The sequence below is a fragment of the Armigeres subalbatus genome, chromosome 3 (genome assembly GCF_024139115.2).
Source record: "Armigeres subalbatus isolate Guangzhou_Male chromosome 3, GZ_Asu_2, whole genome shotgun sequence".
Lineage (NCBI taxonomy): Eukaryota > Metazoa > Arthropoda > Insecta > Diptera > Culicidae > Armigeres > Armigeres subalbatus.
Genome location: NC_085141.1, coordinates 4,613,451 through 4,630,996, shown reverse-complemented (window position 1 = coordinate 4,630,996; position 17,546 = coordinate 4,613,451). Strand labels below are relative to the sequence as shown.

Sequence of the window (17,546 nt, the reverse complement as noted above, 5' to 3'; positions counted from 1 at the left end):
AGTGGAGTCCGTCCAAAAATAAGCGGGTGGTGACATCTTCAAGGCAAAAACCACCTTCTCGAATAGCTGCGTAGATAGTCGTGCAGCACAGAGTTCGAGCCGGGCGATGGAATGTCGACTGGATAACGGCGCGACCTTTGATTTTGCCGTCAGTAGCTGAACAGATACTCCGCCACTGGTTTCTGCTCGTACGTAGCAACAGGATCCGTAAGCTCCTTGAGAGGCGTCGGCGAAGAAGTGGAGTTGGAGATTGACGGCGTTTGGCAGCGAAACAAATCGTGGGACACGAACTTCGCTCAGTAAATGTAGAGTGTTATGAAACGCCTTCCACTCCTCCTGTAGCTTGTTTGGGAGTGCTGTATCCCACTCACAGGCCTCCCCATTCTGCTTCAGTGCCCATAAACGCTGCATGAATAGTAGGGCAGTTCAAATTTCAAAAATGTTCGAAAATTCCAACTCCCATATGTCTATTAGCATCATTTTGAAAATATAGGAGTCCTGGCAAAATTTCAGGCAATTCGGTGGCCATTTAGGGGTGGCGCGAAGTCAATTTATGTTTATATGGAAATTTGTATGGGAAAAACTTAAAATTTATTCAAGTCTCCCTACAACTGTCAAATCGTGATGAATTTAAATAAACATCCCCAACCACCCTTTTTTAAATCTATATAAATGAGACCTCTGGATAACGCATTAGTTATGAGTGGATTGAACGGTTCTATTGACAGTGTGAATATGTGATAAATGGCTAAAATGGTGTAATTAGCCTCAACGTAGCAGTGGAAATATAAATCAAAATTAATGAGTTACCCACTGGTTGAGCTCAAATAGATTCCAAAAATAGAGGTTGGGGATGTTTACTTGAATTCATCACGATTTAAGAGTTGTAGGGGGATTTGAATTAATTTTAAGTTTTTCCCATACAAATTTCCATATAAACATAAATTGACTTCGCGCCACCCCTAAATGGCCACCGAATTGCCTGAAATTTTGCCAGGACTCCTATATTATCAAAATGATGCTAATAGACATATGGGAGTTGGAATTTTCGAACATTTTTGAAATTTGAACTGCCCTAATGAATAGTTTGGCCACCACAATTGTAGGACCCACAAGACCAAGTGGATCGAAGATTTGCGCGATGTAAGACATCACTTTTCGCTTTGTCAGGACTATGGCCGGTGGAGGTAGTTGGACTTTGAACCGTAGTGCGTCGGTTCTCGGCTCCCACACGAGACCCAGGGTTGAAACTGACTGCTCGTCCTGAAGTTCATGCAGCGGTTGAACGGCTAAATATTCCGAAGGAACACCATGAAGAACTTCCGGAACATTCGATGCCCATTTCTTGATTGGAAAGCCTGCAGTCTTCAACATCGATGTCACTTGTTGCCTCACTTCAATTGCAGATTCTACGTCATCAGCGCCCGAAAGGAAGTCGTCGACGTAGAAATCGTAAATGACTGGATCTACTGCAGCTGGAAACTGGTGCCTATTGTCGCGTGCAATCTGCTGCAGAGTCCTCGTTGCAAGGTATGGAGCAGACGCGGTGCCGTAGGTCACCGTCTGCAGCTCATAGGTGGAAATAGGATCATTGGAGTTAGTCCGGAAGCGAATCCGAAGGAATTTACGGTCTTCCGGAGGGTGGAGCATCTGCCGATACATTTTCTCCACGTCGGCGACAACAGCGACGCAGTGAATGCGGAAACGCAGCACGATGGAGAGCAGATCCTCCTGAACGACTGGTCCAACCAAGAGTGTGTCGTTTAATGAATATCCGGAGGATGTCTTGCACGACGCATCGAAAACGACCCTAACCTTTGTAGACGTGCTTGACTCTTTGAAGACGGCGTGGTGCGGTATGTAGCAGTGCGGTTGATCGTCGTCTACCGGATCGACAAGCTTCTTCATATGCCCTAACTGGAGGTATTCGTCCATAAAACGATGGTATGCGTCCTTGGTGGCAGGATCACGTTCGAGACGCCGCTCGACACTCATAAGACGGCGATCTGCGATATCCCTTGAGCTTCCTAGGACCAAATCGGGATTGTCGGTTCGAGGAAGACCGACGATATACCTTCCAGAAGGATCACGGGTGGTAGTAGCTACGTAGTGCTTCTCACAACGATCTTCTTCAACGGATAGTGCTGGTCCGTCAGAGATGTCCTCGATTTCCCAGAACTTCTGAAGCGTAGCTTCTAACGGATCATCTTTCGTAGAAAGGTTGCAGATCCGAGGAATACAATTGTGTTGACTGGATGCGGTGCCAGCGACAGCCCATCCGAATGGTGTTTCAGTCAACCATGGAAGTCCGTCCCCTAACGGAATCTTCCGACCACTATGAATCTCCCAGAAGGCTTCACTGCCGATAACGAGGTCTATCCTCCCTGGGATGTGGAACTGAGGGTCGGCGAGACCAACCCTGGGAATGTTCCACGACGAGATGTTGAGTGGTATGGTCGGCAACTGTGCCGAAGGAGTTTTTAGAATGAGGAACTGTAGCTTCGTCGAAAACTCCTGTGTTCTCGACTGGATGGTGGCGGTAATTGCACTTTTCACACTGTGCGTGGAGAGGCCGATCCCTGCTATGGATATGTCCACTTTCGAACGGGGGTTGAACAGCAGCTTTGCTAGTGGCTTTGAAATGAAGTTGGACATTGAAGCCGAATCTAGTAAGGCCCTTGCCTGGTACTCGTTTACGTGATCTTCAACGACATTGAGGACAACCGTTTCCAACAAAACAGTATTGCATGCAGTTCGGACTGCCATGCTGACATTGGGAGGAGCGGAGCTCCGGGTGCCCACACTAGTGGACGGAGACGGTTGTTGAACGGGAATAGTAGATGACACGGTTGAACTCGATGACGACTTGGATAAAGCAGGATCGTGAAGCAGCGAATGGTGTCTTTCGTGGCACGTACGACATGAGAACTTCGACGTACACTTCTTCGACTGATGTCCGCTGCACAGGCAGTTCCAACACAACCGCTTCAACGTGACGAATTCTCGGCGAAGGCGTACATCCTTCCCGAGGAAGATAGGGCAGTTGCGTAGGACGTGATTGTCGGAACAAGACAGTAGACATGGTGAGGAGGAATTGGAGGATGCAGCGGCGTTGGCTGCGAACTTGATTTTCGTGGGTTTTGGAATGTTGCCGGCCACCTTTGCCGACGGCGTTGGATGCTGATGGTGCTCGTAGCCTACTGAATTCAGCACTCGTACGCGCTGATAGAGGAATTCTACCAGCTCCTCATACTTCACGTCATCCTGCGTACTAGTCTTCTCCTCCCAGGCTCGCAAAGTGGGTTGGTCCAGCTTGTACGACAAAATATTCACCAGCGGTGTGTCCCAGTGCTCCACAGGTTCGTTCAGCTTCTTCAGGGCCTTCACATGGCGCTGGAAATCGTCGATCAGGCTGTGGATGCGATTAGCAGACTCCTGCTTCACCGCTGGTAAATCGTAGAGTGCCCGGAAAAGTTGCCGCTTGAGGAATCGACGGTTGTCGTATCGCTTGAGGAGTGCGTCCCAAGTGCAAGCGTAATTGTCGGCTTCGATATCGACCGACTCGTAGGGCTTTTTTGCGTTCCCTTCCAGAGACTGCAAAAGGTATTGCAGTTTGGCAACCGTTGGTATGTCCGCATTGGAGTGAACCATGGACGAAAATGTATCACGGAACGACAACCAACGTGAGAAATCGCCATTAAAACGTGGGAGGTCGATCTGCGGTAAGCGGAGGTGGAAGTTGACAGGCGGAGCAGCAAACGAGGCGTTCAGTTGCGCTTGATTACCTTCGGTGGGGAGTTTCGAAAGCAGGAATCCTTTTGCGGTACAATACCGATGCTCGAAATCTACTCTTTCGGCAAGATGTTCTTCCAGATCTTCGCTATCTAGACGCTCGATTGTATCCTGAACCTCCGCAAACGCAGTATTCACTTTGTCTAGGGAGTCGATTCTCACTTGCACTTGGCACCTGTCACGCACTGGATCGAATTCAGCGATGAATTTCTCAACCGCTTTTCGCATAGCGATCAAAGATTGCCGCTGGACCACCTTATCCGCGAGGATTTTTTCTTCCTTGGGCGGCATTGTCGACGAGCACACAAACACGGGAAACGTACGGAAACGGTAGCAAATCGAAACGGATCTCCTTCCCTGCACGAGCTACTCGTTTCTTCGTGAAACCGAACCGGCGAGGCGAACACACAATCGAACGAATCAGATCCTTCCCGTCGCGGTGTATTGGCCTTCGCGACGAAGAAATCGACGGGAGAGGGTTGTTTTAATCGAACGTATTGCTCCTTCCCGTCGCGAACAGACCCAATCCTACGCGGCAACACAATCAAGGGCGCGAACGGTTTCCACTTGAATTGTGTACCGTTTCCCACCAATTGCCACAATGACTTAACAAATTCGGAAAAAAGTCACCCAACTTTCATCAACCAAATGAAGTTGAATTCAATTTGGTTGGAATAATCTTTCAATATTTGGTAACGCTACTGCAAGCCACATGCATAGAATAATGGAACTGACTCACCGGGTTGTTGTTGCAGATGGTCGCTCCAATCCCAGTAGTGATATTAGCACCACCACACACCGGCAAACAGCTTCCCGCCAGTAGCCTTGATCGAGAGGAACGCTTTACCAGCGTTAAAAATGGCTTCGGTGAGAATGGCAATTGGGGGTTCAATCACCTGCTTGATGACCGCAGATGAACCTAAGATGGTCACAAAATGTCTTCTCCTGCACCAACAGAGTAGTGTCCGCCTTGACACTCTCTCAAGCGGAAAAGTTCTTCCACGAAACACACCAAATTTTCTTCGTCTACTAACAGTGGTCACACTATTAAATCGTTTAATTGCGGGCTCATCAATTAGCCAAAAACGTGTTGCTATCGAGCGTGCGCAATATCACCTTCACTGCGATCGTTTTGTTTCTCTCCACACACTATCGAGGTGTACCCGCCTTGGTAGCAACCTCCGAGCGCGATGGCGCTTGCTTGCCAATGTACAATGGCCACACAATTGACCAGCGTGTCTGGTCAGCACTTTGTTCTTCACCGGCACTTTATAGCACTTTCCGACCGCGGTTTGGCCTTCGATCCGGTTCGAAGGACCAAAAATGTTCGAGCACGAACTATGCCTGATTTCGAAGGACTTTCTTCGCTGCTTTAGCAGCCACCGAAAAGCATCAAGTCCGGTACTAAACACACACGGGAGTACTGACCAGAGGCTTGGGTCACCACAAGCCCTTTGTGTCCAGGAAACGCACTAGTTCTTCAGAAATAGGCCACCTTGGCTCTTCCACCTTTTCGCTAAGGTCCGACTGATGCACTTGACTAAAACACCACCAAAATTCCCACCGCGAAAGCGTAATTTGGATAAATTAATTTCCCTTGACCGTGATGTGTGATAGAGGGAATAACGACACTGAGATCGACCGTACGTCCGTTTGACTTCGTATATTATTTGGAACTGATTTAGAAGTTTGTAATATTGTATTTCCTACCTACTCAGCAGTCCACAGGCGGTGGACGCTGCTCAATATGCGCTCTTCTCAGCGCTCTCGCATGAAAGCAATACTAATTGAAATGTAGTTCAACAAATGGGGTAGTGTATGGGCATATTAATTAATGGAAAATATCTTATAACAATTTTGTTTGGTTATTGTCGGGTCCGGCTCCAACAGTTACTTTAGAACAAATTTTGAGAACAAAAACGTATCGTCTTTCGAGCACATTAAAATGTCATAAGAAGTATGTTAAGCTAGAATGATATATTTTGAATTATCATTTTGTTGAAAATGAGTGAAGAACTATTTTCATTAATTACGACTAAAGTTAATAAAGCCTAGCAATACTTTGATAAAAATATTGATTTGACAATAAACCTCTGATGAATAACCTATGTTTCAACATTTCATATGCGGTATAAAAATGCGAATATCGAAAGAAAAGGTTATGAACAAAGGAAAGAAAAATCAACATTGAAAATTAAACACAAATAAATATAAATATGCGAATCTCAAAAGAACGGCCTATGACTAAAAGAAGAAAAAATTCAACCATGAAATATTATCAGGTAAAACATAAATGTGCAAAAGAATGGTTGATTAACACTCGACTTTTTGGCCTTCGACCTTTTGTTCAACAATCACAATTTCTATATTTTGTTCTTTCGACTTCTTTACTTCCGACCTTTTTTCCTTCGACGTTTTTACTTTCGACCTTTTGACTCAGATTTTTTGTTTCAACCTTTTGTCCCTTCGACCTTTTGACCTTTAGACCTTTTATCCTATCTACCTTTTGACCTTCGACCTTTTGGCTCAGATTTTTTGTTTCGACATCTTGTCCCTTCGGCCTTTTGACCCTTCCACCTTTTGTTCTTTCGACCTTTTGACTCAGACTTGTTGTTTCGACCTTTCGTCCTTTCGACCTTTTGACCTTCGACCTTTTGACCTTCGATCTTTTGTCTTCCGACCTTTTGGCTCAGATTTTTTGTTTCGACCTTTTGTCCTTTAGGCCTTTTGTCCTTTCGACCTTTTGACCCTTCGACCTTTTGACTTAGATTATTTGTTTCGACCTTTTGTACTTTCGACCTTTTGAACTTCGACCTTTTGTCCTTTGACCTTTCGTCCTTCGGTCTATTGTCCTACAAACAATATAAATATACGAAACTCGAAAGAAAAGCCTATGATTAAAAGAAGGGCAATGAAATATTATCAGATGAAGCCAAATGAAACATAAATGTGCAGAAGAATGGTTGGTTAACACTCGACGTTTTTCCTATTTTTTTGTAATTTCCACCTCTTATTCCATCTCACCTTTTGACATTAGACCTTTTGACCTTAGATCTTATGACTTTCGACCTTTTGATTTGCAACCTTTTCACTTTCGACCTATTGTCCTGCAACCGTTATTTCAATCTTTAATTTTTCGATCTTTCGTCCTTTTAACCTTATGACCCTCCGACCTTTTGACTTTCGACCTTTTGTCCTTTAGGCCTTTTGCCCTTCGAACATTTGTCATACAACCGTTCTTTCGACCTTTCATCCTTTCGACCTTTTGTCCTTCGACCTTTTGACTCAAATTTTTTATTTCGACCTTTTGTCTTTTCGATCTTTTGCACTTTCGACCTTTTGACCTACGACCTTTTATCCTTCGACCTTTTGACTGAGATTTTTTTTCGACCATTTGTCCCTTTGACCTTTTGACCCTTCGACCTTTTGTCCTTTCGACCATTTGACCTTTGACCTTTTGACCTACGACCTGTTGTCCTTTTGAGAGGGTATGATTGCTTCTTTCAAAGAATAAATTCCCCCAGAAGCCAAGAGACGATATGATTCCATTTTTTAATTTGGACATTTGCTCGGTTTGAGGAAAGGAAGACATGTTGCCTTCTTTGAAAGAAGGCAAGGGAAGATATCTCGCTTAACTTTTCAAAAGGACATAAGTAACATTTTATTCATGAATTAATTTGAATAGCGCAATCAACAGAACAACATGAAAGCTATTGATTGCAGTATTCAAATTAATTTATGGAAAAAATGTTACTTAGGTCCTTTGAAAAGTTAAGCGAGATATGATTCCTCCACGGGAGATATGAGCCCTGCTTTTGAAGAATACGTTTGCCCGGTAGAAGGCGTGATGCCTTTTTTCAATTTGGGCATTTTCTTGGTTTAAGGTAAGGGGAGATATGATTCTTTCTTTGACAGGACACGATACTTTTACTCGGCAGAAAGCAAAAGGGGAAATGATTCCTTCTTTCATTCGCTCGATTTAAAGCAAGCAAAGATTTATTCCTTTTTTTTTCAAAATGGCTCTTTTGCTCGGTAGTAGGCAAGAAAGAATATGATTACTGCTTCCCATTCATGCGTTTGCTCAGTTCCTCAGATATGATCTAGCAGGAAAGGTGTGGATATGAAGCTCCCTTTCAAGTAAGACATTGTCTTTTTTAAAAGCATGCATTTCCCCGACAGAAAGAAAGAACGGATATGATTCCTTCTTTCAGTACATACATTTGCTCGGTTCTTTTTTCAAGTCAGATATTAGCTCCGTTTAAGGCAGGGGGGATATGATATCTAATTCCACAAAATATATTTGCTCGGCAGAAGACAAAAGAGAGGATATGATTCCTTCTTTCAATTAGGCAGTGATGAACTTAATATTTATTAAAAAATCACTCTAATGAAGATTTGAACAAAAATTCAATTAGGGCATTTGCTCGTTTTAAGGCAAATCAAGATATTTCCCATTTTCAGAATGGTTCATTTTCCTGGCAGCAGAAAACGTGAGGATATGAATCCTCTTGTAAGGTAGGGCATTCGTTCGGGTAAATATGTTCCTTCTTTGAAAGGACGCATTTGCCCGGCAGGAAGCAAGAGAGGATATGATTCCATCAGATATTTGCTCGGTTTAAGGCAGGGGAGGATATGATTCCTTATTTCATAAAAACTATTTGCCCGGCAGAAGACAAGAGAGAGGATATGATTCCTTCTTTCAATTTGGGCATTTACTCGATTTAAGGAAAGGGCAGATATGATCCCTTCTTTCAAACAATGTATTTACCTAGCTGAAAGATTTCTGTATGTTTGATTCTTTTAGAAGAGCGCGACAATATGATTCTTTTTTAAAAACACTTTTTATAACGCATGTGGGAATAGGAATCCTTTTCCTTTGACATGTTCCCATTTTGACACGAACATTCTCTATTTTCATTTTGCTGCGTCGTACAATTATGCGTCCAATTACCATGCCCATATGATGCGAACAGCAGAGCTGAATGGTTCGTCAAATCTTATTAACCCTTATGTTACGAACCGGGTATCCGGGTACCTTTTACGCTTTCAAGTGAAAATTTTTTGAGGTTCTAAACATCTTCAAAAACGGCAAAATTTAGATTTGGGTGATATCAAAACGAAAATCCAGTAAGGCGGGGGCTTGAGGAGGGGCTTCTGAATATAATTACCCCGTAATGTACTAACAGGGTGCCCGGGTACCCACGTTCTTTGTATGATCATACCTTCGTCAGTTTTCAACTGAGTTGGACGTTTCCGTTTGCTATGTATTTAGAAATTCGTCTTCTAACCGATCAGTGCCACATAGAACCGATTCGAATTACTTGGTTAGCGGAATTCCGGATTTGCTACATAGGCCATGTCTTAAAAATGGATAATTTGATGTTATAGAAACCAAATGATGATTTCTTGTATCTTGAGTTACCAGTTTCGTAGAAAATTCGAGGATTATGACTTCACAACGTATTAGGACCACCTGATCTCGGAGCGGACATTCCGGAATAGGTTGGGCCCTATAGTGACCACAAACTCATTTAAAAGAAACCCTGGCAATATGGGAATCAAAATTATTGGAATTGTTTCGGAAACATGTTTTTCCAAGAAGGTGGGACCGATGCTGGGTTATTAGGCCGAATGGCCATTAGACCGAAAGGACATCAAGCCGAATGGTCATTAGGTATAAACTGATTCAAATTTGTGAAAAGAAATTAAAAAATTGAATATACATTTCCAGTTTTAACATCCCAAAAGTTAACCAAGGGGGTGATAAAATCGGGAAATTACTGTAGTGAGAAGTGACGAGTGAGAAGTAAGATGCGAGAAGTGAGAAATAAGAAGGGAGAAGACGCTGGAAGGAAAAGAGAAAAAAGGAAGAAGAAAGAAGTGAAAAGGAAAAATATGAGCAATGCTGCAAATGAAAAGTATGGATCTATTGCATCCACAGCTGCTTATTTACCACATAAGGGTTGCTGACGCTTAATCACCTCTCTCTTTCAAGCCCATAGGAAGGATAGGGTTTGTTTTAATCGGGAAACGTTTCCTCTGTTGTTCAGAAAACTCAGAACAGCGAGTGCGGCTGACCTCCAGGAACGTCACATTTGAAACTATCCAGAAGGAAGTTGGCGGGCGTTATCGCGGAAAACTGGATAAGTATCAACATTTTTGAAAATGTTCCGGAAGCATGCTTTTATAAGCTGATGGGCCTTCAAGAAAGTTTTCTACCGAAACGGTAAACCAGCAAAAGTGATTAAAAATAGTCGGACAGGTTGGTTTTGACTGTCTTACTTGAAATCGTGTAAATTGAATGCCGTTTCCGCGGTTAAAAAAGAAGAAAGTAGGGTAACGGTACCAATAGTGGAGGTATTAGTAGATCAACAGAAGAAAATATTTTTTTAAATTGATAATTATGAGAAATTTAAAATTTTAATGCCTTAGCCAATGTACAACAACAGCTACCAAATATCGCTTGCACCACTAATGGGTACACTGTTCCTTTAGTGGCGGTAAAAATTAATTTTGGTTCCCATAGTGGTCCTATCCATTGATTTCTTATGAGACTCGCCACTATTGGTACAGTTGCACCACTATAGGTGCAAGGGAATCAATTTTGTTAAGGAAAATCATTGTTTTCAATAGTTTTTTGGACGAAATCTTGGAATAAGTTGTATTTGACAGGATATTTAAAGCACGACACGTCAACTGAAACCATCGTAAAGTGTATAATTATGAAAAATCTCAATAAAACCCCACTACCTCACTAAGGGTACGGCTACCCTAGTGTCTTTATTTTTAAGTAAACCAGATTTGTGCCTATTAGAATTATGTGCAAAAATAGGGGAAACCGATGTTGAAAAATTATTCTCGAAATTCTTAATCACCATCTAAGTATCCGTCTCGAACGCATTTACTGACATTTTACGTGTTACCAATTATGATTATCAATATCTTATCTCTCTTTAGCCCAGATCAGGTATTTTAAATGGGTAATTTCCGTTCAGTTCAAAATTGTCATTGCATTACGGAGTGAAAGCCAAACCAAATGAATGCATTCGCGAACTTTCCAAATTCCGTGTACATAAACGTTGTTAATAAAATTAACTAATTGGATAAAACGGTTTTGATTGACTTTGCTCCAAGTAAAATAAATGAATTTAGAAAATATGTATGTTTATATTACAATAAATCAAATAATATGTTATAAACATGCGTAACTACAGTATTTAGCAAACTCTTTTTTCCATACCGCAAGTGGGCTGTCGTAACACATTTGTAAAGTTAGTGACCGCAAAGCAGACCAAACTAAAGGTGACTGGTAAAGGGAAGTATTAACTTCTCATATCTCACATAAAAATAAAAATAAATAATATTGTACAAATGCTGAATAGAATACAAAGCTGCGGGACGGACATGTCCCAGTTGGGGAATGTAATTACAGCACGTGAAAACGTGTTTGAACAATGCAGTGGAACATAGAAAACTAAATTAATTGCATGGTTGATGTGTGGTTTCGCTGTGGCGTGTTCTGTGATTGAGTGGTTTGTTCATTTTTTCTGCGTTCATATCGAAGCATGATATGAAAAACATGGAAATTTAACAAATAGGTTGGTAGGTAGGTTGAGGTTGAAGAGCCTGTATGCCCTCCCAGCTTGTTCAAATAATCAGCATAGTATCAATCATGAGTTGTTCCACCGCTTAAATGGATTCAGCAATATGATTCCATAACAGGACGATAAATAGATGAAACTATAAATCACGTGACTAACATCGGGTTATGGTAAAAAAAAGCAAACAGATTTATTCAACTAACGATGATTGCGCTTTTCCCAATTACACACACGCGCAAATAAACATCACCACAATTCACTGGGCTGGATGGATCGGAGTTGTAAAACAAATCGCATGGCTTTTCGATACACCTTTCCGCATGGTAGAAGCAAAAACAGAAGTCACGCGTTCACAAGTCAAGCAGGCGAGATAAGCCGCGTCACCGTAAACACATTAGCTCTTTGTCGAATCAATAAATCAGGCGATTAAATGTAAAAAAAATGGTACATTTTGCGACGTGTTGTGTAGATTCTCCCCCTGGAACCAGTTCCTAGATTTTTATACGCTGAAAAAAAATCACACCCTCACGCCATTGCCAATTGAATCGAATTTTGGGTTCAATTAAATCGTTCGATGTGCGTGGAAAGTGCGAGCAACCAGACGTCGAAATTGGCGAAGAGTGAGTGCAGAACTGCAGAACGCAGTCAGTCTCTCTGCCGCAGGAAGCAGCAGGACCAATTTGTAAACGAATTCAGCAGAGCGAAAGATCTGCCAGTCAGCCCGGGGGCCATTATCTGCTTAATGAATGCGTTATGGTGGAATTGATTGCGATATTGACGGTGGATGGGCTTCCAGTTGCTGGTACTTTATGCGGATATCCGTACCAGGATTGCCGTTCCGTTTCTACGTGACAATAAACAACTTCGAACGGGCGGCGGCGGCTTATTTCCAAGCGAATTATTTATGGTTTTGTGAACTTATCGGCGCTGTACGGAGGCTCCATGTACCGGAAAAAGCGATCGAAGCCCCTTACTTTGTTCTAAATAACCTCTCTTTCGTTTTGATTAATTCCTTTCAAACTAGATAACGACTTACCTTGGTGTGGTCCTAGTTGTAGCGCGACTATCATAAATATAACGGACGATAGAGGGAGCCACCCTGTAGAGGAGAAGATTCAACCACATTGCGTTTCAAGCTGGAGGGACCACCAACAGTGAAGTTATACAATGGGTTTTCCAAGTTGGCTTAGTTTTTCTGCTTCTGTTCTTTTGCAAGATGCTGTCGGTAGACGTTGTCCACTGGAGAATGCAAGAAGTACGGGCTCTTGAAAATTTCTATTAGACGCGCTTTGCCGTTTTCATGTTAATCGTCGTCGATCAATGTTCTGCGTTCTTTTTGTCTTTCTCGTATGAAATTTTTACACAAATATCCAAAATCTAAGTTTCATATTGTCGGGGTTCTGTAAAGCCACATCAAACGCCTTCTTGATTGTTTTGTGATAATTTATTCTTAAAAGGAAAACGGATATGAATTAGTATCAGTTTATGCATTAGCATTAGCATTAGCTTTGAGCAATTCGCACAAATTCGTAGGTGGTACAAGCCAAGACTATTGTATGTGAGTAGCATTACTTTCATCCGTTACCTCAGATATTGATTTGGGACTAGTCACATTCTCTTAGATGGAAGCAAGGCACTTTCCAATAGTCGAGATCTGTCCTGGCCACGTCCTTGCGAATGCTGAGGAAGGGTAAGGATGGTTAGTTGGACACCTACTTAAGAAAGATGCAGAGAACTCTACGACCTCTCATAGGTACTTTCTACCCAGACGGCCAGACGCCGAGAATTTCGTTGGTGCAGTTTCGGGTGGACTCAAGCAAGGAGGCAGTGACGTGGTTCGTCTTCCAGGTTAGTGAACACATAGTGTATGTCTACCGAAGCGAGGACATTGGATACTCCACGTTTTAAATACATTTAATCTCCTTGGCTTTCATCCCACTACTTCCCGATGTACACACTGACTGCTACTGTTGATTGTCGAGGCTAACATAATCGAGCCTTATTTAAATTGAACGTTTTGGATTTGGATACGTTCGACTATAATTTGATACGGGCATTTGTTGTGCCGTTGTTTTCTCTGGGTGAGTTGCACGGTATATGTCCCGTCGAAGCAAATATTTTGGTTTACTACACACATTATTCCTCCTCTTCACGTAATTCGATACACACTTCTTATATTTGGACCAAATTTGGAGCCGCCAAGCCGACGAGTTGGAATTTGAACCTCGGATTTTACGTCATTGCTGCGTAGCATATGTGCAGACGAAGTGAAGACGTTTAGGATACTACAGCCTCATTTCTCCTCACTCTTCAACCGATCAACTACCGCTCGACTGCTGCCATGTCGAGAAACCAAGCTGCGACGTATTAGGTGCTATTAGCAATACTGACGGAGGTGCAGCAATCTTTCAACGATATTTGGGGTTTCGTTGAAGATTTTCCTGAGGATGCCTCATTCAATCAAGTCACCGTTTATTTAGAAAAGCTAGACAAATTTCGTGAGAAGCTCTCCGAGTACCTTATTGAGGTCAAAACGGACGATATCCACGACGAAAAGGCGAACCCTTTAACAAAGGAGAGACAGGAGTTCAACGAACGTTCTACCAAACGAAAGCGTTTTTGTTGGACCAGGTCAAGCTGAAGCAGGAGCCAGTGGACTTGAATCAAACGACTGGTGCGACAATGCGACTGGTGTTGGAAACCTTGATCATGTCAGGTTACCGCAGATCAAGCTCCAAACTTTTGGTGGAAACGTGGAAGAGTGGCTTAGCTTCCGCGATCTTTTTTCTTCCTTGATCCATGGCAAGGCGGATCTCCCTGAGGTAGAAAAGTTCTACTACCTCAAGGGGTGTCTACAAGGGGAACCGAAGAACTTGATCGATTCTCTCCCGATCACCAGTGCCAATTACAAGATCGCTTGGGATCTCCTACTCAAGCGGTATGACAACAGCAAGCATCTGAAGAAGCTCCAAGTGCAAGCGCTGTTCAAGCTTCCGTGTTTGACGAAGGAGTCCTCGTCGGATCTGCACACACTCGTCGACGGCTTCGAGAGAATAGTGCAGACCTTGGACAACATTGTTCAGCCCGCGGATTATCGAGATTTGCTGTTGGTCAACATGCTTACTACACGCTTGGATCCGATTACGCGACGGGGATGGGAGGAGTTTTCGTCCACCAAACAACAAGACACGGTGGAGGAGTTGAGCGATTACCTTCAGCGGCGCATTCGTATGCTGGAATCTCTTCCAGCGAAGGTAGCAGAATCAAGAGGCGCTATCCAGTGGCAGCAATCTAGTAAATCCAAGGCTTCCAGCTTCAGCACTACTCAGACGGTAGGATGTGTAGTATGCGGCGTCAGTCACTTACTGTTCCAATGCAGCATTTTTCAAGGGATGCCGCAGTTTGAAAGGGAAGGAGTGCTCAGAAGCCACTCGCTGTGCCACAATTGCTTCAAACCTGGGCACAACGCAAAGGAGTGCTGGTCTAAATTCTCATGTCGTTTCTGCCAAAGCCGCCATCATTCGTTGGTGTGCTTTAGGCCTGGTAGGGACAGTTCATCGAAGCCAACGGTGATTACAAAGCCTACGAAATCCACCGCTTCAAGAGAAGTTTGCGATTCCACACGGGTAAAAACCCGTTCCCAGAAATGAGAAAATTATTCATGATTCCATGAATCCGTCGCGTTTTCATGCCATGAAAATACCTACACCATGAATATAAATCATGATTTCGTAATTTCCTTTCACGTAACGGAACTAATGCGTTACAATTTGGTTGTTAAAATCGACAGAATAAAAAAAAAGCTCAACAGGGGATTCGAACTTGAGTACACTGAGCGAGAGTCCAGCGTGCAACCTCTCAGCCGTTCTTACTTCTTGGGAATGGAGTGTCCGAAGTATAACCGGTTATGCATACTGTCGACTGATGAGGGATGCCTAGTACCATGAATAATGTTCCTGAAATCATGAATTATAATCATGGTTTCATGAACTGACCTGATTCATGATTTCATGATTTTTTATTCATGCCTGTGGGTATGCATTTATTTCCGTGCACGGAGCCATCTACTTCGGGTGTTCAAGTGTCAACCCTAGTGTACTCGATCCCCAAGTATCCAATATGGCGGCTGCAGACACGGTTGTGGGACATGCATCTACTCGACAGGCAAATGTATTGCTGGCGACTGCTGTCGTGATCGTTGAGGACATCAGTAGACATCGTTATCCAGCTTGCGCTTTTTAGACTCTGGATCGGAGAGCAACTTTGTGACTGAAAGCCTAAGTCAACGGATGAAGGTCAGACGCAGCAAGGTAGATGTCAAGATTCATGGGATTGGCCAGGCAGCTACCAAGGTTAGACAGCAGCTTGAGGCCACCGTTCGATCGAGGCTGACGGAATTCTCTCAGCACTTGAGTTTCCTCTTTCGACCTAAGGTAACCGTCAACCTACCGACTTCATCGATCAACATTGAGGAGTGGAACGTCCCAAATGGAATCTAATTGGCCAATCCATCGTTCAATGTGTCCCTGGGTGTGGATATGGCTCTGGGAATTGAATCATTCTTCAATTTCTTTAGAAGCGGGTGGCAGATTTCGTTGGGAGATCGACTGCCGGCCCTTAATGAGTCCGTTTTCGGTTGGGTCGTTGTGGAAAAACATCGGTTTCCAACCAATCGCTGAACATCAGCTGCAACGTGTCGGCTTCAGAAGGCCTTGAAGAATTAATAGCCCGATTTTGGTCCTGCGAGGAGGTCGGGGTTACCGAAAACTATTCACCACAAGAAGCACGTTGCGAGGAGCACTTTGTTCGAACGGTCCGACGTGGGGTGGACGGCCGTTATACAGTTTCGTTGCCGAAGGAAGAAGACATTTTGGGTCGAATTGGCGAGTCAAGGGGCATTGCAGTTCGTCGTCTTCACGGATCACGGAGCGCAGATTAGCGAAGGATGCAGAGCTCCGTGGCCAATCTACCACACCACACTTGCAATCCATCTTGTGGCGACCATAACCGGAGGAGGAAATCAGCGCGTTTCAGTTGAATACTGTCACGTACGGCACGAAACCAGCTCTCAGATGAGGAGGAAGAGAGGTTTCCGCTCGCTGCCAAGGCAGTTAGAGAGGACACTTGCATGGATAACTGGTACAAACGAGGTGGACAAAACGGTAGATTTGAGAAAGCAGCTACAAGGTTTAATGAAGTCTGGAGGATTCAAGCTCCGGAAGTGGGCGTCCAATCATCTGCAGGCGCTGCATGAAGTTTCAGATGCAGATTTAGCAATACCGTCTGCGGAGATTTGTCTTGATCCAGATCCATCGGTAAATACGCTCGGTCTAACTTGGATGCCGGGTACTGATACTCTACGATTCCAATTCAACGTTCCACCGTTAGATGAAGCAGAAACTCTGACCAAGCGCAAGGTTCTGTCTATTATCGCGACCCTTTTCGATCCGCTAGGACTCATCGGTGCTGCGATTACGGCGTATGAGGTGTTTATGCAGATGTTGTGGACTCTGAAGAACGAAGAACAAGAACGCTTAGATTGAGACGTGGTGAGACGTGGCGATTGTTTCATCAACAACTTCCAATACTCAACCAGATCCGGATCAGCCGATGCGTCATTATCCCGGAGGCAACACGGATAGAACTCCATTGTTTTTCGGACGCCTCGGAGAAGGCATATGGAGGTTGTATCTAAGCTCGGAGTGTGGATTATCATGGTACGGTGGTAGTGCACCTGTTCGCGTCAAAATTGAAGGTAGCACCGTTGAAGAGTCAGACAATCCCAAGATTAGAGTTGTGTGGTACACTGCTGACTGCGTAGATGTGTGACAAGATGAGAAAGACATCAGACCCCCATTGCCTGCACATGTCTGGACGGACTCTACTTGTGTGCAACGGTGGATAGCAGCTACACCATCTACCTGGAGCTCGTATGTTGGAAACAGGTGCGCGAAAATTCAACGGTTAACGGAAGGTTTCCAGTAGCGCCATGTTCCAGGTGTTCAAAATCCTGCGGATCTTATCTCCAGAGGAATCACACCAGGAAACATTGCTGAGAATAGTTTATAGTTTCTGGTTCATCGATGAGTACGTTGCCAAGTTTTCGAACTATTCTAAATTGATTCGGAGTACTGCTGTATGGCAACGTTTGAT

General features: G+C 43.7%; 2 protein-coding genes across 2 annotated transcripts in view; one reads left to right on the top strand and one right to left on the bottom strand.

The window, feature by feature from the left end:
* LOC134221437 (uncharacterized) overlaps positions 1-4,083 on the bottom strand; it is a 133,404-nt gene extending 129,321 nt beyond the window's left edge. The window contains exons 1-2 of the mRNA XM_062700629.1: positions 1,114-4,083; positions 55-405 (exon numbers count right to left, since the gene is read on the bottom strand). Of these exons, the coding sequence (XP_062556613.1) occupies positions 55-405; positions 1,114-4,083 (3,321 nt within the window). The remainder of the gene's footprint in view (positions 1-54; positions 406-1,113) is intronic.
* A 12,382-nt stretch (positions 4,084-16,465) lies between these two features.
* LOC134221436 (uncharacterized) lies at positions 16,466-16,936 on the top strand. The gene has a single exon (XM_062700627.1). The coding sequence runs from the start codon at positions 16,466-16,468 to the stop codon at positions 16,934-16,936; it is 471 nt and encodes a 156-aa protein (XP_062556611.1).
* Positions 16,937-17,546: the final 610 nt, after the last annotated feature.